Below are 23,456 nucleotides of genomic sequence, written 5' to 3'. Positions count from 1 at the left end.
TTGCAGCTTTCCTGTAACGCCACAAACCGTCTGCAGCCACCATCCTTGCAAGATCTCAAAGGTATTATTCCACCCCATTTGGACTACTTTGGCAGATCTACCATCAAGTTTCTAATTTAATATTTTTGTTTTATTATGCATGTTTTTTTTTGGTTTTTTTTGTAGATATACCAACTATTTATTTTGGGGACATTGTTTCTTTTTTGGCCGAATGTTTGGAGGGCTTAGGCAGGAGGTGGAAAGGTTGGGGGTCAGAGGAAGGACCATCCGCTAAAAGAATCTTTTAAGCGGTTTCTTCTGGAGAAGTGCTGAACGAAGTCACTTTAAGGGATTCCGGGACTCCGCCGGCCACCGCGTACCACAAACATTAATATCAATCGCTATCAATGACATCACAGATCACATGTATGAACTGAGGGTGAAAAACACACATGTAAAGAATGGGTCAAGACAGTGGGAAGCTTGTAGAGGTTGATATTTTATTGGTACGGATAAAACAATTACGTCCGCATCGTAGAGATAGCCATGCCCAACGCGGCAATCTGAATTGATAGCTTTTTAACCATACAGTATAACGACAGGCTGAGCAAAACGTGCACGTTTCCATGGAGAATAATATTAACCAATCTCTCTCACAGCTCTCAGAGAGAATCCAACAGAAAATGACAAACCGGTAAATTATTAAAAAAAATTATAATAATAATAATCAAAAAATACATTATTTTTGTTAAGGTCCTGATGTTTTAAGACACGGAATCCCATCAATATCTGTGCATCTATTCATCCGCATATTTGGAATTATGATGATAAATAATAGGCAAGATGGTCTTACCCCAAGTATTAGAACACGAATTAGCCTCTAAAATACCAAAAAAAAAAAAATAATAATAATAATAAATTATATATTTTAAACCAGATTAGAAAATCTAGAATTTATTAAAAAAAATACAACATATTAACTTCAAATAGTAAAACTACTTACACAAACAAGATGGCGGAAACCTCTGCTTACAGCTGATTTGATACACATACATACCTGCGAACTATTCATTTTTTGCAGGACAGTCCCTATGTTTGTACACATGAAATGTTTGCCGGTACGGGCAGTCGATATTTTAGAAACATGCCTTCTAATCATGCTACGTGTTCCATAGGTCCATCTATGTGCAAATCCCTTGATTCCCATAGCAGCTATAACAATATACTTTTAGGGAATAAAAAAAAATTGGAAAAAAGTCTTAAAAAGATAATCTATATATATATTTATTTTTTCTCGGCTTTTTATATAATAACGTGCTACATGGAAAACCATCATGCCGAGCAAAAAAAAAAAATTGAGACTGGCCCCTGCCTGTTAATATTCATAAAGAAATCAATATGTAAATATTTTAAACTTTACATATAGCCCATTGAGGTGAAAGGTCACGTTACAGTGCTCTGCGGGAACACAAAAGAAGGGGTTAAATATAATAATTGTGGGGGGGGAAATAACTAAGTGGGTCCTTGTCTCTTAATTTATTGTTTGTTTTTTTTGGAGGGGAGGGGGGTGGAGAACAGTAGGGCACCTGTGATGTCACAATCACCGATCGCTGCTTAGTAGCGGAGATCAGGTCTATCCCCAGCATGCTAGCCGGCCGATCGCCTAATAGATTTTCCTAAGCATTAACGGAAGTCACATTTGTGCTCTTCAACACACGAGAGTTCCTCGGGGGAGGGGGAAGAAAAACGGCTGCCCATTGGCTCGTGAGAAATGTCACCTATTGGTTTGCGCGATCGCTCAGCGGTCACAGTGCTGTCTGAGCGCGTATTGCCGGTTACGTACGTCCTACGTAGCTTGCTCTTTAGGGTTAAAGTGATTCATGCACTTTTCCCTTTAAATCCCTTGATTTCTGCGCGTCCTGCTGCTCTCCCTTTAAATAACTTTTATTAACATCATTAAAGAGCCGCGCGGGGTTCCTACAACAGCTTCCTCATCCGACGGTTCTGTTTGTCGATAGTGGTGATGGCCTTGTCCGTGGACGAGCTGATCTCCTCCAAAGTCTCGTCCTGTCTCTCCAACTCTTCTTCTGCTTCCAGAGCGATACATTTCAGCTTCGTAAGCATCTGCAAGAGAAGAACATTTATTTTCTTTTAAAGAGAAGCTGTGATTATTTCAGCGGTTCGCCTCTACCATTTCTGCCGGGAGGCTGCTCCTCCTATCTACCACCCTCTCAGTTAAGTAAAATATCCCTTTAATACTAACATAGGATTAATACGGATATCATTTCATGTTTAATCAGTGCCGGTTATAAATCATATTTATATATAACACGATGAACTTAATTCTGAATCCCGAACAGAAGTTACAGTTTTTTGGCACTGGTTATTACATAAATTCAGATAGACGAGCATTGTTCCCCAGTAAAGCTACCTACGCCGGTCCCTAAATCAAGGCCAAACTCCTACTACAAAGAAACAGCCGAGATATCGGAGCGACTCAAGTGCCGCCGTCGGCCAGCGACCCAAACGTAATGGCTTTATTACATATATTAATCAGATAAAGGGGAAGGCTGGGGGTGGGAAACGGTTACCCCCCTCAAACACTTTAAAGGTGACATCGCTTCGCTCTGCGTTCTTGGACGTAACCTTCTCGGTGATTAGTTACCGTACAATTGGGCCGCCGTTTGATGTTTGAAACTTAAAAGCAAGAATTTAATCGTGGACATTATTCATTCGCCTCGTCTCTGCGCCTGTAACTTTATTTAAAAAAACCCAGTTCTCGGTTTAGTTATTTGTGGGAAATTCAGTTTCTTAAAGGGACACTCCTGACATCATACTTTAATGCGTACTACAGCTGAGTGGTCCCTTTAAATTTGTGTGTGGTCCCCCCCCTCCGAGCCGTTTCCCCCAAACCGCTTCAAGCAGCCAATTAGTGGAAGGAAACATCAGACCAGGGAGAAGAAACGGAGCTGCAGCTTCTCTGTAAGGTACTTCATTATATTTTTTAAGCTTAAAAAGTAAATTTAATATTCATTACTTGATGTGACTCATGTCAGATAAAATGTCGATTATATTCTATATTCTATATATTTTATTCTATAGTAAGATTAGTACGATTTTAAGTGTTTGAATGCCAGATAAAGCTCAGCTTGTTTTATGATAATGATGTGATCTCTCTATGGAAATGTCCTCTTTCTTTTCAGCAGACTATCCGCGACAAACAGGCGGCTCCTGGTGGTGAAGAAGTGCAACTGCGCTTATCACAGACATTGACAGGCAGATAACCACACTTGGAGTTATATGAAAGTGGGTTATTTTATTAAAAGGGGGGATTTCTTGCTTCTGGTGCTTTTTTTTCGATATGGAGGACTATTGGATGATGTGATTAGTGCCCTACATTCAGAAGGTCGCATTCAGTTCACAGAAAAATTCAAGAAAAGCTGGAGAGGAGACTCGGCCTCCATGGTTCTTGGCACGAGACCTTTGCGGCTGCATGTTTGCCTTAGTTATAGCATTTGAGTTTCTTGAATTCAGGTGGGCACCTTGGACTGACCTGTGAACGCCAGTATTAAAGCCAAGGCATTTCTGTTCAGTTAGTGCCTCAGCCTGTCCTGGTGGGCACACGTGTGTGCGTTCTACCCTGCACGACCCGGTTGGTGATGGTCGGACAAACAGCAGTCTTCACGGTGGACGTTCCATAGGAACCGGCAACAGTATCCCACAAACAAAAATTCTTCCAGTGGAAAAAATAAAAGACTATATTTTTGGGGGAAAATGTGAGGCTTCCAACTCATTAAGTACTTTGAAGTATTCAGAATATGAGACAAGGGCACCAAAAAAAATCTCTCTTTTTCCAGAAATTCCAATCTTCTGCAGCTGGGAACAGGTGTTTCCATACAAAAATATACAAATAACCACAGAAACCCGGAGGCAGTAATACCGATTCAACATGGTGCCCCCTGGCACTGACTATGGTCTACCAATACCCCCCCCCACCGAGAGAAAGCTTTCCCAACGTATGGAGCAATTATGGGCCATACGTAGCTCACAACACGTGCAAATACTTCATACCCCATACACTTTAAGGCGATTACTGGTTTCTGTTGCTCAGCAATCAGGCGTCCATCTGGAGCGTAAACATATCGGGAATGGGCAATACCCGCTAAATGAAAGTATGATGCAAGCGGCCGCAGCTGGAGACAGAATCAGTGGTTAGTTGTTTACCCGCCTACGTTCTAAACCACCGCTAAAGATCCGCGTTTACGTTACGGAGTGGGTGAAAGTGTCATTATTCGATTACCTTGTGGTTTGCTAGGAATTCTAGCGAGGTTTGCCGGTTCTGGGTGACACTGCAGGCCATTTGCTGCAATCCTCGGGTCATATTTTTTGGCTGAAACGAACGCAAACAAACGCCACATGCAGATGGCCAGAAAGGACGCCCGGGGTCTGAAGTCTGGCCAAACCATTAAAAACCAAAAAAAAAAAAAAAAAAAAGGCTATTTCTGAATGATGACATGCTGTCTAGTCGAGGATGCACAAAGCCTACTCATCACTACGTTTTCTTTATTTTATTCCAGATGTGAGCAAAAAAAATTTAAATATTAAAATGTCACATTTAGAAATTAAAATTTGTTTAGGTGACAAAAAATGCTGTCAAAATCATAAATCTTTAATGGTTTTCTACAAAGGTTTATCTAGAATAATAAAAAAATATAAAATGTAAGTTTTTGCTTCTAGGAAGGCACTCTCTGCATAAAATGTCACAATGTGTAAAGTCCAATACTTTTTTTTTTTTTTTTAAATAAAATAAAAATAACCTGAAAATGAAATAATTTTTTTAAAAAAATGTTAATTATTTATTTTAAATTATATTCAACATTATAATCCACCCTCCTGTTGATTGCCTTTTTCCCCCCTCTGTTTTTTTTTTAGTTATATCATTTTTTATACAGTTTTTCTTATTTACGAGTCATATTTAGTAGGCAGAAAAAAAAAATCTGTTATTTTTTAATCCTGATAAAAGATAATAATCAGGGATTAAAAAGAAAAAAAAAGCATTTAAAATTATGGTAATTTGACAGATCTTATTTAATAGAAGTTTTGTTTATGGTAATCCTAGACAATAGATGAAATCGTCCAGACCTCAACTCGACTGAAATGCTGTGGCGGGACCTTAAGAGAGCTGCGCATAAACAAAAGCCCGCAAACCTCAATGAACCGGAGATCGGCCCAAAAATCCTCCACAGTGATGTGAGCGACGGATAAAAGTTATACAGAAAACCATTATCGCTGCTAAAGGTGGTTCTACAAGCAATTGAGTCATAAAGTGTATTTAGTTTTTTGACACATGGCTTCTCCATTTTGGCTTTATTTTTGTTGAATAAATTATGACACCGTGTGTTTATCTAAGGTTGTATTTATCAGATTTTTAGACCTGCTAAGCAACAGATGATTGTTATGTCCTGATGTCCTTTCTTTTTCGCACGATATCTGTAAACAGCATTATATTGGGTTATGTCGTGGACGGAAATGTAAAAAAGGTAGCATTTGGGGTTGTGACGGGTCCCCTTTAAGCTGTATTGATTTACCGCGCTCCCTTCCGAATATTGTCAGACCCTCTCCTACACCTACTAGCGTTGGGTCAGCCCGCAGACCTCAGAAACTGAGCCGACTTCCCAAACATCAATAAGCTTCATGGAGAGCAGCCCACGCGACCACAAGCGCTTGGATATTTCAATGAGATAAATGTGTTGCTGCGCATGTGACGGGCAGGCACAATGATAAAAAAAAAAATAAAAGATTTTCAGTTCTTCGGCTGAAACTGCTATTTATTATTTTTTCATCTGATATCCCACTTTATTCATTAAATATGGGTTTATTTCAGCCAGAAGCGGGTTATATATGAAGTGAATACAAACGGCTGGCGTGGGACAGAAGCCATTGTGAAAATCAGGAAGTTTGGTTTAGATGAAGAATCCGGGAAGGACGTATTCTGCGAATTATTTCCACGTGTTTACATCGGGCCGCGGGCCATGGCGCCTCCTCCTTCACGCATACGGGTAATAATTTATTTATACAGAATCTCTGTACGCAGCATGCACAAAAAATACACCGAGGGGGGGGTATCTCTAGCAAAATGAACAGAGCTGTCCGTCAGCTTTGGGTTCTGCAGAGACCCAGGTGTGGCTGAGGGGGTAACAGGCACTGGGGACGGGCCTGCCTGAGGGGGTAACAGCCACCGGGGTGCAGCCTGCCTGAGGGGGTAACAGGCACTGGGGACCGGCCTGCCTGAGGGGGTAACAGGCACTGGGGACCGGCCTGCCTGAGGGGGTAACAGGCACTGGGGACCGGCCTGCCTGAGGGGGGTAACAGGCACGGGGGACCGGCCTGGCTGAGGGGGTAACAGCCACCAGGGTGCGGCCTGGCTGAGGGGGTAACAGCCACCAGGGTGCGGCCTGGCTGAGGGGGTAACAGCCACCAGGGTGCGGCCTGGCTGAGGGGGTAACAGCCACCAGGGTGCGGCCTGGCTGAGGGGGTAACAGCCACCAGGGTGCGGCCTGGCTGAGGGGGTAACAGCCACCAGGGTGCGGCCTGGCTGAGGGGGTAACAGCCACCAGGGTGCGGCCTGGCTGAGGGGTAATAGTCTTTCTTCCTCCCCTGGCTCCGCTACTGAAACCATGAATCATTGGCATTACCCCCATTGGTTAGGAAGTAGCAGCAGCCAATCCTATGTATTCTATAACACAGCATACATGTGACTGGTTGCTGATGATTTCAAAGGGAGATCGGTTGGAGTTCTGCCGAGTATATGCAGGAAGTGTACCGATGTACGCTTCCTGCTTCCAGAAGAGGCAGCCGGGGGAGGGGCTAAACGTGACAGAGGTTTTAACTCCAATAACTAAAGAACGCCGGCACCGATCTCCATGCAGTAAAATGCGCTGTATCCACGGAAAATGGATTCCAGTTTGTATTCATCAGCTTTTCATACAATTGTGACTTAAATTACACTTGCATTTTAGGGGCAGTTACGTTACCTTCCGAAGCTCCTGCACCTCGGATTCGGAGACTTCCTGTCTTTGAGCCGCCGCGTCGGAATGACCGCCTTCCCCGGGCCCGGATCTCACGATGGCATCGATATACCAGGAGTCTGCAGGAAAACAGCGCATGGTTACACGGTGCCCCCTGCTGCACAATCGCGGTAATGCACGGCAAACAGCTGCCACAAAAGGTACAAAGTGTGTGAGTGAGGGTGAGTGACAAAGAATTTCGTTTCCAAACGGAAAAAGTCATCTGAAATTCGTTGTGTGAAGACCAACGGACAAGAAACTAAACTAAAAATCGTTTTTTGGGCCACGTGCAGCCGTCTTAACTTCCTTTTCTCAGGATCTGCATGATTATTCCTCCCCATAGGTGCCCATAGGTGGAAGCTGATTGGCAAGCATTCCGGGGGGTTTTGTTTTTAAAGGCTTCCAATGCAACTGTTAGCAACAATGCTAGCGATGTTATAATAAAGGACCCGGCGGCTGCTGTCCCTTTAAACCAAGAAGCCGAAGCGGGTTAAATGCAGGAATTGTATCAATCAGTTTTTTGCCGCAGGGAGACTTTTGTGACCACAAGGACGAGTCATTCATTAACAGGACAAGTCGCCTAAACGGCGCGCTATTCAAAGGCCAGCGGCAGTGGCAGGCGCGGCGCTGGTTAATGTTTGTAAAGGAGCTGTCAGCTGCCGTCTAATTAAAAACCCGATACTTATTGCGGGAAATTCCCCCTGGCTAATTAATAACGGAGGGGGGGCCACGGCATCGTGTGACTGCCCTAACGGCTGCGGGTGATGTGAGCACATGAAGGATTAAGCCACGGCCAGCATAGGTGCAAACGTGGATCACGAACACTTCTGGGCGTCGGGTGATGGGGGGGGTTGTGATCGGCCCCATTCGGCCCGTCTAGTCTGCCCTTAATCAGTCGTTGGTCTCGTCTTAGAGTCAGGAGCCGTATGCCTATCCCATGCATGTTTCCACTCCCTCACTGTATTACCCTCTACCACTTCTGCTGGGAGGCTGTTCCACTTATCTACCACCCTCTCAATCTCAGCTTCTCTCTAGCGTTGTTCAGTTGGGCTGAATCGGTGATTCTGTGTTTCCCCAGTGATGTAATCTGCGTATAAAAAACAAACTTCCAGGCATTTCACTTTTTTATGCCAGTTTATACTGTTCCTGCGTATGCTGGATGGTGTCTCTTTAACCCTTTGGGGTGCGGGGCAGGAAGGCAGCGTAAGGGTTACAGCTGGCCGTGATGCGTGCCGAGCTTGTTTTTTGACATCACTGCGGGATCCTGGTGGATGACCCTTTCCTGTCAGGCTGCGCCTCCGCCCTGAGGCTTGGGACCGAGGGGCGGCCCACTCCGTGCGGAATTCTCCCCGGCTGCGGTTCCTGCCGCCTTCTGCTTCGCATTAACGGAGACCATCGGTACATTCTGTGTTACGGGAGGAAGACAGGGGGGGCAACCTCAGCCGCTCGCAAAACAGATGGACTGAAACCCTTTCGGGTCTTGTTTCTACAAACGAGAAGAAGCCATGCTCGGCCACCGCGTAACCCCTGAGGCGCTGGGCGGGGGGGTTATTTAACAGATTCACATGTATTCATAAAGAATTGCGATGTGCGTCTCTGAATTCCTTTGTAAACATGGCTCGTTGTTCATATTTTTTTAAACTGAAAGATAGATGAATGGAGCAGCCTCCCAGCAGAAGTGGTAAAGACTAATCCAGTGAAGGAATTTTAACTTGCATGGGATAGACATACGGCTCCAGAATCTAAGACGAGACCAACGACTGAAAGGGGCCGATCTGCCAGCAGGTTCTATGTTTCTATCACATTAGTTGCAGGGCTCAGACTATTTAATTAATGCAATTCATGTTATTATGCAGCAGAAACATAGATCAACAGCAAGAAAGTTCTCCCGCTACTACTTCGCTACTTCAAACAGCCAATCAGCGGCCAGAATAGTCAGACCCTAGCGGAGGAGGAGCGCAGGTGCTGCAGAACGGCTACATCTTCTGCGTCTTCTGTGTTTTTTTTTTGCTAAAACCAAATTAAAGCACTCAGAGAAATAGGATTGCTCACGGGGGGCTTTAGTATCCTATAGTGGGGGGTGTCGGGGGGGGGCAGGAATCTGTCCCTTTAACTGTTTTATCAGCTGTGAATGGTAACGTGCATTGGGTTTGCTGAGGTGCTCTGCTGCCATCTAGTGGCCAGATAGAATATCGCATCCCCTGAGCCACAGCTGGAGGGGGTTTTCGGCAGAAAGGTGGGTCTGTGAAGCGTCAGGATTTCCACAGCCTGAAGCTTCCAATTATAACAATAAAAATGCAGGTGGGGGCACCGGGTGTCGGCAAAATCAACAAAATGACTCACGGGAACAAAGCGGAGAGAGAGGAAGCATGGGGTGAGAGCAATTAGCCGGAGCGATGGGTCATTCAGGCACATTGTCCAGATGGCCAAAGAGAACAGAACTTCTGTAACGCCTCCAGGCAGCCAGGAGATGATAGGACGAGTAGTCCACCAACCAGCGGCAGAGGGGAGATTGTGTGGCTGGAGAGTAACTGAGGATGATTAGAGCAATCAGAGGATGCCCCCCAGCAGAAGTGGCAGAGGGTAATACAGTGAGGGTATTAAACATGCATGGGATAGACATACGGCTCCTGAATCTAAGACGAGACCAACGACTGATTAAGGTTTGAGTCTTTACAGCAGGAGAAACGGGCGACTAGACGGGGGCCGGATGGGGCCGAGCTGCCAGATTCCTGGGGTTCCTTTCACTCCCAATCCTAACGAGTCTCCGGTAACGTTACTAAGGAGAGATGTTCACAAATTGTACCCTTCAGCGCAATCTCCCGCGGTCTGTGCTCTTCTTCAAAAGTAGTGGAGAGGAGTTCTGGTTCAAATATGGGGGAGGGGGAATATTTGAGGACTTCAAATTCCATGATCCCCGGGCTTAAATTTGCCTGGGCATCATGGGACATGACTGACAGGCAGGCAAGTATACAAGATTCTGTACACGTTAAATATGGATTAAATTACCCCATATTACTAACATCCCCCCCCACTGTACAGAAATGCCCCCTCATAGGGTCATCTTATATTGAGCCCGTTTCTTCTTTATATATATAATTTTATACTTTATGTATAAAGCGCTCATTTCCCTAAGGGTTAAGAATAAAGTTTAGCGTCACTTTAATAAATTTACTTGCTCTTTTCATACCTGTTTGGTAGACAGGGCTGGAGCCGTTAGCCGGAGAGGGTTTCCTCGCCTCGCTAAACATCAAGGCTTCTTCCAAGAACTCGATTTTCTTTTTGTACTGCAGTTCCAAGACGGGGATGACGTCCGGCAGCTTGGCCGACAGGATCCGGTAGGCGATGTCGGGTTTTCCGATAAACCTTTGCCTTACGCAGATATCGTATCCAGTGGAGACCTTGACGTCGTCGACCTCTTCCCTCTCGTAGCGATGCAGCAGTTGGGAGTCACAGTCCGAGATCTCCAGGGCCGACACCAATACGGTCAGCTTCCCCGGCTTGAAGTTGTAGTCTGGTCTGCGGGAGAAGATTATGGGGATTGTCGCGATGATGCCTTCCTTCCCGCGGTTCTGAGAAGCACAGCTGGGGGTCGCATCTTTACCCCGCTCGCGACTGGGACCCTTCCTGAAGCCAAACGGCCACCAAGATGGAGTCTCCAGAATAGACAACATCCTGTGAACAGGAAAAGAGTTAACAAGACTCAGCAACCAAACCCTGGTTTATTGCACCTACCTCCTCCCCCTGTAGCTGTGCGCTCACATTCTCTCTACTACTACTTAGTGTGTAAGCGGTATGACCAAGGGACCACCTATCATACCTACGTAATCATACCTATTACACCCCGATCATCATGTCCGTACACCACCGTACCCAACTTCACTTACGGCTCCTTCCCTCTATGAAACTGTAATCCGTAAAGCACCGAGTACATCTTGATGCATATATAAGTGATATTCATGGTATTTACAAGGGAAAATATAACAAAAACAGGCAATCACGAAAATAAAAAATATATATTAATATAATATAATAAAAAATATATAAAAACATACAATAAAATGTATATTAATATAATATATAAAATAATAAAAAAGATATTAATGTATACAAATAAAATCTATTAAATAAAAAATATATATTAATATACTATATAAAAATAAAATAAAGATTAGAATTATAATAAAGGTATTCACCTATATTTACAAAAATGCGTTATATGTTGGAATGTAGGGTCTGGATTAACATTCTTATACCCCTCCCCCACTTTAGCCTTTAACCTGTGACTGTTTTCCGGAAATCAAAATTAATAAGTATTTAAAAAATCAAAACACTGCTGTTAACCAAAACAGATATTTTTAAGATAATAATAAAATAACAAGAGCGCCCCCTGGTGGCACAGACTTCATACAAACATTATTCCTAATTAACTTACTTGAATTTTTGCAAAATTATTCCTTCATTTCATATCAATTATAAAAAATAGTTCAATAAAAAAATAAAACATAATATTTTGTTCGGGGCGCTCCTCACGTCATTGTTTTTTCTGTAAATCCCAAATGTTAAGTGATGTGCTAATTTTTACATCCTGATTTCATTTGAAGTTATAGAAACGTTCAAAAAATAGTCCTGAGCGCTAGTGTGTAAAAAAAAAAAAAAAAAAAAATCTATATTAAAATTAATGTCAGGGCTTTTTTTTCTAATTTATTTATTTATTTATTACTTTTTCCCTTTGAGGGTCGAGGGAGAAACATTGTTCTTCCCTCTGATTTCACCTGCACTGATCACACTGTGATCAGCAAGCAGGGCTCCATAAACTTTCATTGCCGATTGCAATGCGTGCGATCAGCCAGCAGGGGGAGTCTCTCCTGTCCTCCAGTGACCTTCCGGTAACAGCGTAGCGGCGCTCGTGCCATTACATGCGATTGGTCAGCAGGAAGCAAGCAATGTTAACAGACAGCCTTATCTCAGTGTAGCTGCGGGGAGTTGTTTCTGCAAGCGCAACAAAGTCAGGACGTATTGGTACGTCCATGTTGTCAATAAGGGTTCACGCATATAATATGTGAGAGGTCCCTTTAAACACATTGTGTCCCTTTTATAAATGCATGAGGTGGGGGGGGTTCTGTTTATTAAGTTGAACATTTTGCATGGAAATTTGGCCATTTTGATGCTTCTAATAAAGTCAGCATCTCCAGTGATATAGTGAAGTGTTTCGTTTACGGCTCAAGGAAACCCCCGTCCACCACCAAATCCTCCAAGACACTAAAAACAGTCATAAACAGGATCAAGAGGGAAAAAAACAACAAGTCTTGAGACTTGAATAATGAGGTTGTTCCTTTTAAACAGCCAAAGAAATGACATCATAAAACAGATGATTCATTATTTCGATTTAACGTTTCTCGGCCCAGTTCCAGCGCTTCCGACGTAAGCCTATAAAATGCTGCATGTTCCCCGGGTGCCAAGGGGTTAATTTATCGGGGGGGGGCCTTAAACATCACAAACCCTTATTAAACAAGAGGCAGCTGCTACGCTTTACAGATTTTAATAGGGAGGAAGCCTTTTAAATTCAGGTCAATATTTTCTTTGGAAGGGTTGGTAGGATAATGAAGTCGCGTTGAGGGAAACTCTCCCGAAGCATCTCCCGAAAGCTCAGGAAAAGCCGGAACATTCTAAATAATCAAAGTTCTGCTGGGGGTCGGGGCGGCCATGACACCGACACCCATATACACCCCCGACAATTCTAATCCAGACACCGGTATGCTGATGGGGCAGAGCCAGAAGAACAGACACCTGCCCTCTAGTTTACCAGTAGATCGGCCCCATTCGGCTCCCGTCTAGACTGCCCGTTTCTCCTGCTGTACTCAGGAGCCATATGTCTAACCCCTCACTGTATTACCATCTACCACCTCTGCTGGGAGGCTGTTCCACTTATCTGCCACCTTCTCAGTAAAGTAAAACATCCTTCCGTTCCATCTCAGTCTCTGACTCTCTAGTGTTAGATTCCGGTCTCTTGTTGTAATTTTTCTCCTCCTTTGAAATAAATTTCCTCCCGTCCTTTATCCCTTTATGGATTTAACTTTTGGGCCAGTCATGGGAGATCAGAGGATCTCAAGGGTGCTTCTACCAACCCTGCTGAACGTAACGCAGCAACAGAAACATAATTCCCAATACGGGCGAACACCTTCCCAGCAATAGCACATTATTTGCCTCGTTTCCAATAGAGAAAAAACGGGTTTGGAAAATGAACCATTCGAAAGAAAGAAAGAAATATATATATATACTACCGTTCAAAGGTTTGGGGTCACTCAGCTTTTTTCATGGAAAACAAGGACATTTCTGTCTGTAAAATAATCGCAAAAGGGTTTTCTAACCATCAATTAGCCTTTTAAACTTGGATAAGCGAACACAACGTGCCATTGGAGCACAGGAGTGATGGGAGTGATAAAGGGCCATTGGAACACAGGAGTGATGGGAGTGATAAAGGGCCATTGGAACACAGGAGTGATGGGAGTGATAAAGGGCCATTGGAACACAGGAGTGATGGGAGTGATAAAGGGCCATTGGAACACAGGAGTGATGGGAGTGATAAAGGGCCATTGGAACACAGGAGTGATGGGAGTGATAAAGGGCCATTGGGACACAGGAGTGATGGGAGTGATAAAGGGCCATTGGAACACAGGAGTGATGGGAGTGATAAAGGGCCATTGGAACCCAGGAGTGATGGGAGTGATAAAGGACCATTGGAACACAGGAGTGATGGGAGTGATAAAGGGCCTCCGTACACCTATGAAGAGATTCCATTAAAAATCAGCCATTTCCAGCTACCATAGACATTTACAACATTAACCCCGTCTGCGCTGGATTTCATGTTATTTTAATGGAACAAATCTGCTTTTCTTTTAAAAACAAGGATATTTTTAAGTGACCCCAAACTTTTGAACGGTAGGGCGCACGTATGAGACCTGAGAACCTTATAAATAGGAGTTGGTGACGTCACCTGCCAGCAGTATCCATGTCCCCTTCGATCTTATTCAAGCCTTTCACAATGTCCTCGAACTGCTTTCCCTGGTGGTGAAGGACCTGAGTGGTGTCCTCCATCCGCTTCTGGGACCCGGAAACAATGTTAATGAGCTCGCGCCCTTTAGAAGTTTTGGAAGCCGCGTCCCGCGATCCTTCGGACGACAGCAACTGCTCCCTCCAGAAATGCTCGAGGACATTGAAGACAACGTTCCTGTTGGGTTGGATGGAGCTGAACCAATGCTTGGCTTGGTCCTTCTCCAGCACGGTGATGGAGCTGAAGATGTAGCTCGAGGACTCCTTCTTAACCTCGCAGATGCCGGACAGGTGGAAGCTCACCAGGTATTCGTCGGTGTTGTCAGCTCTGAAGCGCAGCCGCAAAGGAGTCAGTGACAGCCTTCCGGGAATCCATCGCCTTTCGCCGGTCAGGAAATAGGAACATGGCCAGCTCTGGACACAGACCTCCTTGTTCATCGGTTCCTCTGTCGCGATGTTCCGACCAGATCTCCGTATTCTAAAAGAAAAAAAAAAAAGAGAAAAAAAATGATGGTCAGATCGTCAAGGAAACTCAAACCGAATACATAGAAACTCAGATAAAGGCCCACTAAGGCCCTTATGGAAAGATATTCTAAAGGAAGTCACCTGTATTCAAGCAGGGATTCCAGCTGTGATATAGCAGGGAGAAAAGGAGCAATCAGGATGCTCAGATATCATTAAATAGGAGAATACAGAGGAGGTGTCTACAGACCGTGCGACCCCTACATTTGGGTAAGAACCCTGGGAATCCGCCCGATCACCCCAACACCGGGGAAACAACCTTGCAAAAGATGCTTTTACCCAACAGCCCAACGAGACATGACACAGAGGGGCACTCACCTGCTCCGTTATATGTTAATAATGAGATTCCAGGTGCTAAAACGTACCGGCCCCTGATATTAATACCCCTGTGCACGGTGGGCCCTGATATACTGCCCCCGGGATAGTGGCCCTAATACAATAATCTTGGGATTCTAGCCCTTGATTTTACTGCACCAGGGATACCGGTCCTTCATATAACTGCCCCCTTATGCTGCTACCACTGGGATATTGCCCCTTAATATTACTGCCCCTGGGATACTGGCCCTTAATATTACTGGCCCTTCGTATAACTGCCCCTGTCTTTTCGTGGCTCCGGGTATTACTGCAGCAGAGCTTTACACAAAAACAATACCCTGGTTCCTGGAATGATGTTATAATCACTAGAGCAGAGGTTGGTTGCAGTCAGTGTACAGTGTCCCCCGAACAGCGGCCATATCTTCGGTGTCCATTGATTCCTCCTCGTCACAGCAATTGGCTCCAACAAAATGGCTCCGAGATAAAGACACACTAGGCAGTTTCGCTTGTGACTCTAGCATTATAGCTCTACAGTGAGAAGCAAAGGAAGTGAAAGCGCGAAGCGCACAGGCTCTCTGCGATCACGTGACGGGATGTGTGCGCCGGAAATTGGTCTCGGGCAGAAACCAGTAACTGGAGCAGGAGATCAGGTAATATTTTGATATAACGGTCCGGTATCTACCCCGGCTGTTCGGTGTGTACCGGTTTGCTTGTGGATTTTACTTTTATTTTTATATTTCTAATAATTTTAAGTTCATGAAGTTAATTAATATACAAGAAACCACCCCAAAAAAGATAAGATTAAAACAAAACTCTGTTTCTGGTCATTGAACCCCCCCCCTAGCTGAGAGACATACTGATATTACTGCAGAAGTCTGTCCCAGAGGTGCTGCTTTGGCTAGTGATATGTGTGTATACCTGCCAAGTGTCCCTGTTCAGTTTAGCCAGTCCCTCTCTCCTCCCCTGATGCCCCTCTTTTCTAGGAGGTCAGAATGTTTGCTGGGTATGAGGGGATCGCAGGGTTCTACAGCCCTAAAAGCCCCGATAATGTGTATAGAAACAGCAGGAAATGGGTTATTAAATTAAACCCATTATTCCTCTAAATGCCCCACTAAAACACCCAGCAACAGGGTACAAACTGTCACGTAAAAAGTGTCAGCAAAGCCCCGCCCTTAACCACACCCCCTAAAACACAAAATGCCCCTTGACTAAAAAGGCACCCTGAAAAAGAGGTTATCAGTGGCCTCTTGGAAATAATAGCCCGTCGTCACCATGGTGGAACAGCCTTCTCTTTTGGGGGTACAAAACAGACAACCTTGAAAGAGTTAATCTAAGTGAGCTTAGTTCAATGGCAGCCTGTTCTATCTCTCTGTAACTGATGTTGACAAATTGACCAATGGAATTAGCTTACATATATATTGCAGGCGGTGAAGGATCTCGGGGTAAATTGGAGGGGCGGCTCATGGATACAAAGTTGCCAGAAAAGCCCCAGATCTGCCCCAGAGGCAGCCGTCAGATCGACTTCATCGAAGATCCGGAATCCTTCGCCTACAGCGACTTCTTCCACCAGTATTTGCTCACCAACACTCCGTGCCTCTTCTCTGCCAAGTTCACCGAAAGCTGGGGCTGCCGCGGAGATTGGGTCACCTCTGGGGGCCGACCGGACTGGGACCACCTGCTGCAGAACTTTGGTAACAGCACTCGGTCCTTAGTGTAAAAATATATATTTATGTGTATATAAAAAATGCAGATAAAGTGAAAACTAGATGTTGTCTCTTTAGCATGCGCAGCCCCCTGTATGCAAATTATTTTCAGATATTTCCCAAATTAATTTGTAGATTTTTCCCCCTTTTTTAAAACCCAAAAATCCAAAAACATCTAATTATCATAAATTAGAGCGTTTGGGTTCGGATCACTAAATTGCGCAGTTTAGTGTATTTTTCTATATTTCTCGCAGGAGACGCAGTTGTTCCCGTGGCAAACTGTGGCATTAAGGAGTATAATTCCAATCCCAAGGAACGGATCCCGCTGCGGGAGTACATCAGATACTGGAGGGATTACTCGGAGAACGGCTGCCGCTCTCCCAGGGGGTGCCTGTATCTGAAAGACTGGCACATGCGCAGGTACACGAACAAGTGACACCTCCCCCCCAAGGGCTTCACAGTCAATACCAGCTTCTGTTTCATGTGACAACTCATTTACTTGCTTCTATGGCAACAGCCAATCATAGCCAATAATTGTTTAAAGGGGTATTATCATAAACGGGGCACATAGCCGTTTAAAAGTTTGGGGTCACTCAGCTGTTTTCGTGGAAAACAGGGACATTTCTGGCTGTAACATAATTTGCAAAAGGGTTTCTAACCATCGATTAGCCTTTTAAACTTAAACTTGGATCAGCGAACACAACGTGCCGTTGGAGTGATGGGAGTGATAAAGGGCCATTGGAACACAGGCGTGATGGGAGTGATAAAGGGCCATAGGAACACAGGAGTGATGGGAGTGATAAAGGGTCATTGGAACACAGGAGTGATGGGAGTGATAAAAGGCCATTGGGACACAGGAGTGATGGGAGTGATAAAGGGCCATTGGAACACAGGAGTGATGAGAGTGATAAAGGGCCATTGGAACACAGGAGTGATGGGAGTGATAAAGGGCCATTGGAACCCAGGAGTGATGGGAGTGATAAAGGGCCCCTTTCGCACATCACTGGCGAGGCAGAGCGCACTAAAAGAATTCTATTTCCCTGATGGCGCTTTCTGACTTTCTTCATCTTTTCACTTGGGTGACATCACGGCTCCCTATTCTTCAACGACGCTGCTGTGTAGGGGAGAGAGATTCCCCTTTAATGAAATAACCCCGCATTTTCATTGATGGCCCTTCCTTTCCTCTGTAGAGAGTTCCCAGACCGCGCCGTGTACAGCACTCCCGAGTATTTCTCTTCGGATTGGCTGAACGAATATTGGGACTTCATTGATGGAGACGACTATCGCTTTGTCTACATGGGACCCAAAGGTTCTTGGTACGTCCGATTTCCTGCTCCTTTACAATACGAATGAATAATTCTGTATTGCTTCCAAAAGAGATAAACTCTTCACAAGGTCTAAACAATGTGTTTTTTTTATCTTTACTGAGAGGGTGGCAGATAAGTGGAACAGCCTCCCAGCAGAAGTGGTAGAGGGTAATACAGTGAGGGTATTAAACATGCATGGGATAGACATACGGCTCCTGAATCTAAGACGAGACCAATGACTGATTAAGGTTTGAGTCTTTACAGCAGGGATAACGGGCAGTCTAGGTGGGCCGCATGGGGCCGATCACATTCTATGTTTCTTAATTGATTGAGCAGGATGTAGAGTCGCTTAGACCTCAAAGAGCTGCTTTTTTTTTCTGTTAATGTTTTGGACACTGAAGGATCACGATATCTTCTATAAACTCAGGACTCTTTCCAGCTTTTGGTGTTATTCTCCATTCTGACCAGTAGATGGCAGTCATCACATTCTTCTCCAATTACCGGTATTATTATTATTATTTATTGTTTTATATAGCGCCATCAAATACCGTAGCGCTTCAGATACAGACGAGCGACGCCCCGGAAAGGCATTAACGATGTCCGGCCTATAGTTAGGTTTTGATAAATAAATGTAGTTCTACTAAATGGTGCGTCAATAAACGGCTGAAACGGCGGTGACGCGGAGTCTCTTTAACCCCTTAAGGACCGGGCTCATTTTTCGTTTTGTACCCTGTGGGACCGAGGCTGTTTTGACACTTTTGTGGTGCTTGTGTTCAGCTGTAATTTTCTCCTCACCCATTTAGTGTACCCACATAAGTTATATATTGTTTTTTTCGGGACAAGATGGCCTTTCTTCAGATACCATTATTTTGATCGTATCATCTTATTTACTAAAAAAAAAAAAAAAAAAAACATGGTGAAAAATTGAAAAAAAACACATTTTATGACTTTTATTTGAAAAATCTTTTACTCACCTAAAAAAGCAAGTAAAAAAACTAGCTAAATAGATTCTACTACTTGTCCTGAGTTTAGAAATACCCAATGTTTTTATGTTTTTTTGCTGTTTTTTGTAAGTTATAGGGCAATAAGTACAAGCAGCGTTTTATGATTTCCAAATCTTTTTTAACAAATCTGGTCAGTCTGCCTCCATCTCCACTTTGGAACATCTTTGAAGCCGGTTAACTCAATTTAACCCATTCAAACCATATATTTTTGAAAACTAGACACCCCAGGGTGTTCCAAATGCTGTTATTTTAACCCTTTCCATGCACCAATTATAGAACTACACTTTGTCAAACTTTGTAATAGTAATTTTTTTTATTTTTTTTTCACACAAATTGTACTTTAGTTATAGATATACAGGTCCTGGTATATGCCACTATCAAACAACACCCCAATGTGTGTTCAGGAACATCTCCTGAGTGCAGTGATACCCGACATGCATGGGTTTGTCGGGTTGTTTCAGATTTAAAATGCCAGATTTGGGAAGTGCGCTTTTTTCTCCATTTTGGTCAGTCTGTACCTATGCCCAATCTTTGAGCTAGGCCACTCCAATTTACCCCATCAGCCATTTTTTTTTATATTAGACACCCCTTGGGTATTTGAAGTGCTTTTATTTTAACTCTTTGTTGAGATTTTTGAGAAATTTTAGCACTTGCTCAAAATAATAAACTTTATTTTTTAATTTAATTTTATTTTTTTAATACTTTTTTTTATATTTTTTTACACATTTTGCTGGTACTGGATGGTTCATCTAGTGACATCACTGTATAATTATTTTTAAATGTTAGCACATTTTTTTTTTTATATTTTACTAATATTTTACTAATCACATAGTGATTAGAAAGCTGGGCTCCATTGACTTGCATGGTTGAATGCAGTACCTGTATTCAACCAGCAAGTGGAGCCAGTTCTCTAGAGGGTCTGGAGACCATCTAGCGAACTTTTTCACCTTTATTGTTTTATTTCCCGGGCCGCCGCCATCTTGCGGATGGCGAAGATCACCGGCAGCTGCGGCTGTGACCGCTCTCCGGAGCGGTCACAGCCCACCCAGAGGTAAGTGTTTGGTGTCGCTGGATGCCTCCTGATCGAGGCATTCCAGCGACACCATTTAAGTTTAGGAGGCGATCGTTGATCGCCTCCTAAACGCTTTTAAAACGGGCGTCTGCCGTATGGCGGCTGTTGACGGCCCGGGGAGGGGACAGACATGGCCCCCGATGCCGATCTCGGCCTTGCTGAATGCCTCGACATCGAGGCATTGCAGCAAGGCCGTTTAAGCGAAGAAAGTGATCCTTGATCACTTTCTAAGCTTATTTAATTTTTTGACGGTTCAGGACCGTCAAAGGTCATTTAGTGACCTTCTTGTTATGACGGTCCTGAACCGGCAAAGGTCGCGAAGGGGTTAATATATAAAGTAACCATTATTGAAAGTCGTGTTTTTTTTTCTTTCTTTGGGTCCAGGACTCCGTTCCACGCCGATGTCTTTCGCTCGTTCAGTTGGTCGGCCAACGTCTGCGGTCGTAAGAAATGGCTGCTGTTCCCCCCGGGGCAGGAGGAGCATCTCCGGGACCGCCACGGAAACCTGCCGTACGACGTGACATCGGCTCCGCTTCACGATCTCAGCTTGTACCCAAACGCACACAAGTGCTGCTCGCCCCTCAGCGTCATACAGGAACCAGGGCAGATGATCTTCGTTCCGAGCGGCTGGCACCACCAGGTCTACAACTTGGTGAGGAGAACGCGGGGTCCCAGTAAAAAAATATCTTTCCTCCACGTAGATAACCCCCAGTGCTGTATACAGTAATATACCCCCCCCAGCTCTGTATACAGTAATATACCCCCCAGCGCTGTATACAGTAATATAACCCCCCAGCTCTGTATACAGTAATATAACCCCCCAGCGCTGTATACAGTAATATAACCCCCCCAGCGCTGTATACAGTAATAATAACCCCCCCCCCCCGGCGCACTGTATACGGTAATGACGGTCAGTGACAAAAACCTGTTTTTATCTAATTTTGTTCCAATAAACTCTGCAGACCCGGGGCCGCCGTTGCTGTCAGTCATGTGATATTTTGGGTGACTTTCCAGGCTCAGGCACCACACTGAGCCGATGCTTTATGGCGATGCTAATGAAGTCCGTTCCTCCATAGACTTTCGTTAGTCAGCTGGGTGATTAAGACTGAGCCGTTCTATTGTTCCCCACAGGCAGTATGATAAGGAGTCGGGGTGTTTAGTAGATCGGGGGTCAGATAACAGAGCGAGAATCATGCAAATGTCTGATATGCAGCTGCCTGAAAACTTTATATTATGGGGCAAAAACTACAAATGGAGTAAAAAAGACTGCTTTTAACTTTTGTTTTTATTCTCCTTAAAGAGAAACACTGACAATAATAACTCGTTGGCCATGCGGAGTTCTCTTCCAGCAGCTAGAAGGAGACACGTTATATCCTACGAGAAACCCAATGAAATCAATAAATAATAATAATACCGGTTTCTTTATTTCTAGGAAGACACGATTTCCATCAACCACAACTGGGTGAACGGCTGCAATGTGCTGCTCATGTGGAAATTCCTCCAAGGAGAGCTGGAAGCGGTTCATGCGGAGATCGGAGAGTGGGAAGACACCATGGAGGACTGGCATGGGCACTGCCAGGTAGATAATACCCCGCTCCTCTCCCTGGGGTCTTCACGCTCATGCCCCTGAGTGTCCATTGAGAACTATACACCAGTATAATAGATTTTACTGAGAGGGTGGTAGTTAAATGGAACAGCCTCCCAGCAGAGGTGGTAAAGGGTAATAGAGTGAGGGCATTAAACACGCATGGGATAGACATACGGCTCCTGAATCTAAGACGAGACCAACGACTGATTAAGGGTTGAGTCTTTACAGCAGGAGAAACGGGCGACTAGAGGGGGCCGGATGGGGCCGATCTGCCGGTGGGTTCTGTGTTTGTTTTTAATGTTCAGTCTTTTTTTTTTTTTTTTTGTAATTTTCAGGTAATCATGAAATCCTGCACCGGAATTGACTATAAAGAATTCTACAGTTTCATTAAGATAATTGCAGAAAATCGTATTGGAGTTTTGCAGAATTCTAGCGAAGAAAGAAAGAAAGCTCTCTCTGAAGAAAGCTCGGCCGGCTGCGATCCGACGCTCCCGGGACCCCCACACGCCGCGTTCGATCTGAAGAAGGCCGCGGAAATTTTAACGCTAATGTTGGCCGATGACGACTTTCAAAAACTGGACAAAGAGCCTCTGTCCCCGCGCCCCGACGAATTAATGCAGCGGCTGAAAACCTACGCTTAGTCCTCCCCGCGTTCGATAATAACAGCGCTACGATGTAAAACACCGTGGGCGTTCCGTGCTGCGAATTAAAACGTCACAGAGTTAATGGGACACGGCGCTCTCTTAAGGGGGGGTGCACTGTCCCCATTCCAACCTAATGCAGAGAGGGGTGATGTCACAAAGCGTAGCCGAGTCAGAACTGGAGTCACTAAATCCAAGTCAAGAAGCAGCGCAGGACCGGGACGCCAACGAAGCGCAACGAGATACCGGAGGCACAAGGCTGAAATGGGGTTCATCGCAGGTTACAAGAGGTCTGCCAGGGGTCGTGGAGTCATGTGACCGCGAGTGAGTGCACGATCGTGTGGTCGCAATCAGACGTGACCTACCGACAGGCTGCTTGATGGGGCGAGGTAGTGGACGTGCGCTGCGGGGACGCCCTACTTCCGAAGACACACCGGCAGATGCAGAAGACCATCAGATGCCGTTTCCACGGCCAGGGAAGCTAGCCAACGACAGGGCAACGCAGTGTATATATATATAATTTATATATATATATATATATATATATATATATATATATATATATATATATATATATATATACAAGGAAGAGGTAACGTAACGGGGAGGAATAATCACGCAGATGCTGATATACACATAAGGGAGGTTTCTCATGTATGTAGGTTTCCTTTTTCAGTCGGTAAACGCCATTACATTGGGTTGCTTACTGTACAGAGCCGGAACATGTAGAACTCGGTTAAGTCGCAGATCTGCTTTAATCTTTTCCTCGGATAGCGGAGGATGCGGTCTCCGGGACCGATCGTTATCCGTGTCACTCGAGGTTTAGCCGCCGGATCCCGTTCACGCATAATCCCTCAAGTAAATTGGAGCCGTGACCTTAGCCGCGCCGGCAGCCGCTAACAGAGTCAATTAATTACTGCCTTCTGAGATCGCAATTAACGTCGGTTTCTGTACTTTAGATTTTTCTGCGATTTGATTTTAAATTGTAATTAGCCATGAAACAAATCCGAAACCGCTTTCCTTTCCTCTTAATCGGAGAAAATAACGGAGCGGGGGCGACTCGGCTCTTTGTGCGGAAGAAGTTTTGCCAGAGTTGGTTCTTCATCGTGCAAAGATATTGCATTAAAAATAAAACTACCCAAAAACTCACAATCTGGCAGTAAAGTGTCTGAATCGTACGGGATTATAACTACGGATACAAAAAT

The 23,456-nt window shown here is 44.6% G+C and overlaps 2 protein-coding genes across 3 annotated transcripts; one reads left to right on the top strand and one right to left on the bottom strand.

Moving 5' to 3' along the window:
• Positions 1 to 1,852: 1,852 nt before the first annotated feature.
• On the bottom strand, positions 1,853 to 15,167 carry SNAP47 (synaptosome associated protein 47). The gene is made up of 5 exons (XM_053468342.1): positions 14,940 to 15,167; positions 14,044 to 14,577; positions 10,237 to 10,721; positions 7,014 to 7,126; positions 1,853 to 2,103 (listed from the first exon to the last, which is right to left on the bottom strand). The coding sequence occupies exons 2-5, from the start codon at positions 14,535 to 14,537 to the stop codon at positions 1,957 to 1,959; spliced, it is 1,239 nt and encodes a 412-aa protein (XP_053324317.1). The 5' UTR covers positions 14,538 to 14,577; positions 14,940 to 15,167; the 3' UTR covers positions 1,853 to 1,956.
• A 380-nt stretch (positions 15,168 to 15,547) lies between these two features.
• JMJD4 (jumonji domain containing 4) lies at positions 15,548 to 22,293 on the top strand. Of its 2 annotated transcripts, XM_053468341.1 has the most exons (7): positions 15,548 to 15,586; positions 16,370 to 16,627; positions 16,894 to 17,059; positions 17,830 to 17,955; positions 20,407 to 20,674; positions 21,455 to 21,601; positions 21,946 to 22,293. In XM_053468341.1, exons 2-7 carry the CDS (start codon positions 16,399 to 16,401, stop codon positions 22,249 to 22,251), a joined length of 1,242 nt encoding a protein of 413 aa, XP_053324316.1. In that variant the 5' UTR covers positions 15,548 to 15,586; positions 16,370 to 16,398; the 3' UTR covers positions 22,252 to 22,293. The 2 variants fall into 2 exon arrangements, with proteins under 2 accessions (XP_053324316.1, XP_053324315.1); XM_053468340.1 differs by lacking the exon at positions 15,548 to 15,586 and having other exon boundaries at positions 16,364 to 16,627.
• The last annotated feature ends 1,163 nt before the right edge of the window (positions 22,294 to 23,456 follow it).

Source organism: Spea bombifrons, chromosome 5, assembly GCF_027358695.1.
Source record: "Spea bombifrons isolate aSpeBom1 chromosome 5, aSpeBom1.2.pri, whole genome shotgun sequence".
Lineage (NCBI taxonomy): Eukaryota > Metazoa > Chordata > Amphibia > Anura > Pelobatidae > Spea > Spea bombifrons.
This window is presented reverse-complemented; position numbering and strand designations above follow the sequence as displayed.

What these genes read in the sequence shown, in the direction of transcription:
- SNAP47 (XM_053468342.1), bottom strand. Translation starts at nt 14,537, where the DNA reads ATGAACAAGGAGGTCTGTGTCCAGAGCTGGCCATGTTCCTATTTCCTG. An exon ending in GACATGGATACTGCTGGCAG is followed by an intron (nt 10,722 to 14,043) that starts GTGACGTCACCA and finishes TCCTGTTCACAG; the next exon opens with GATGTTGTCTATTCTGGAGA. An exon ending in AGGTGCAGGAGCTTCGGAAG is followed by an intron (nt 2,104 to 7,013) that starts GTAACGTAACTG and finishes CTTCTCTTGCAG; the next exon opens with ATGCTTACGAAGCTGAAATG.
- JMJD4 (XM_053468341.1), top strand. Translation starts at nt 16,399, where the DNA reads ATGGATACAAAGTTGCCAGAAAAGCCCCAGATCTGCCCCAGAGGCAGC. An exon ending in ACCACCAGGTCTACAACTTG is followed by an intron (nt 20,675 to 21,454) that starts GTGAGGAGAACG and finishes CTTTATTTCTAG; the next exon opens with GAAGACACGATTTCCATCAA. An exon ending in ACTGGCATGGGCACTGCCAG is followed by an intron (nt 21,602 to 21,945) that starts GTAGATAATACC and finishes TGTAATTTTCAG; the next exon opens with GTAATCATGAAATCCTGCAC.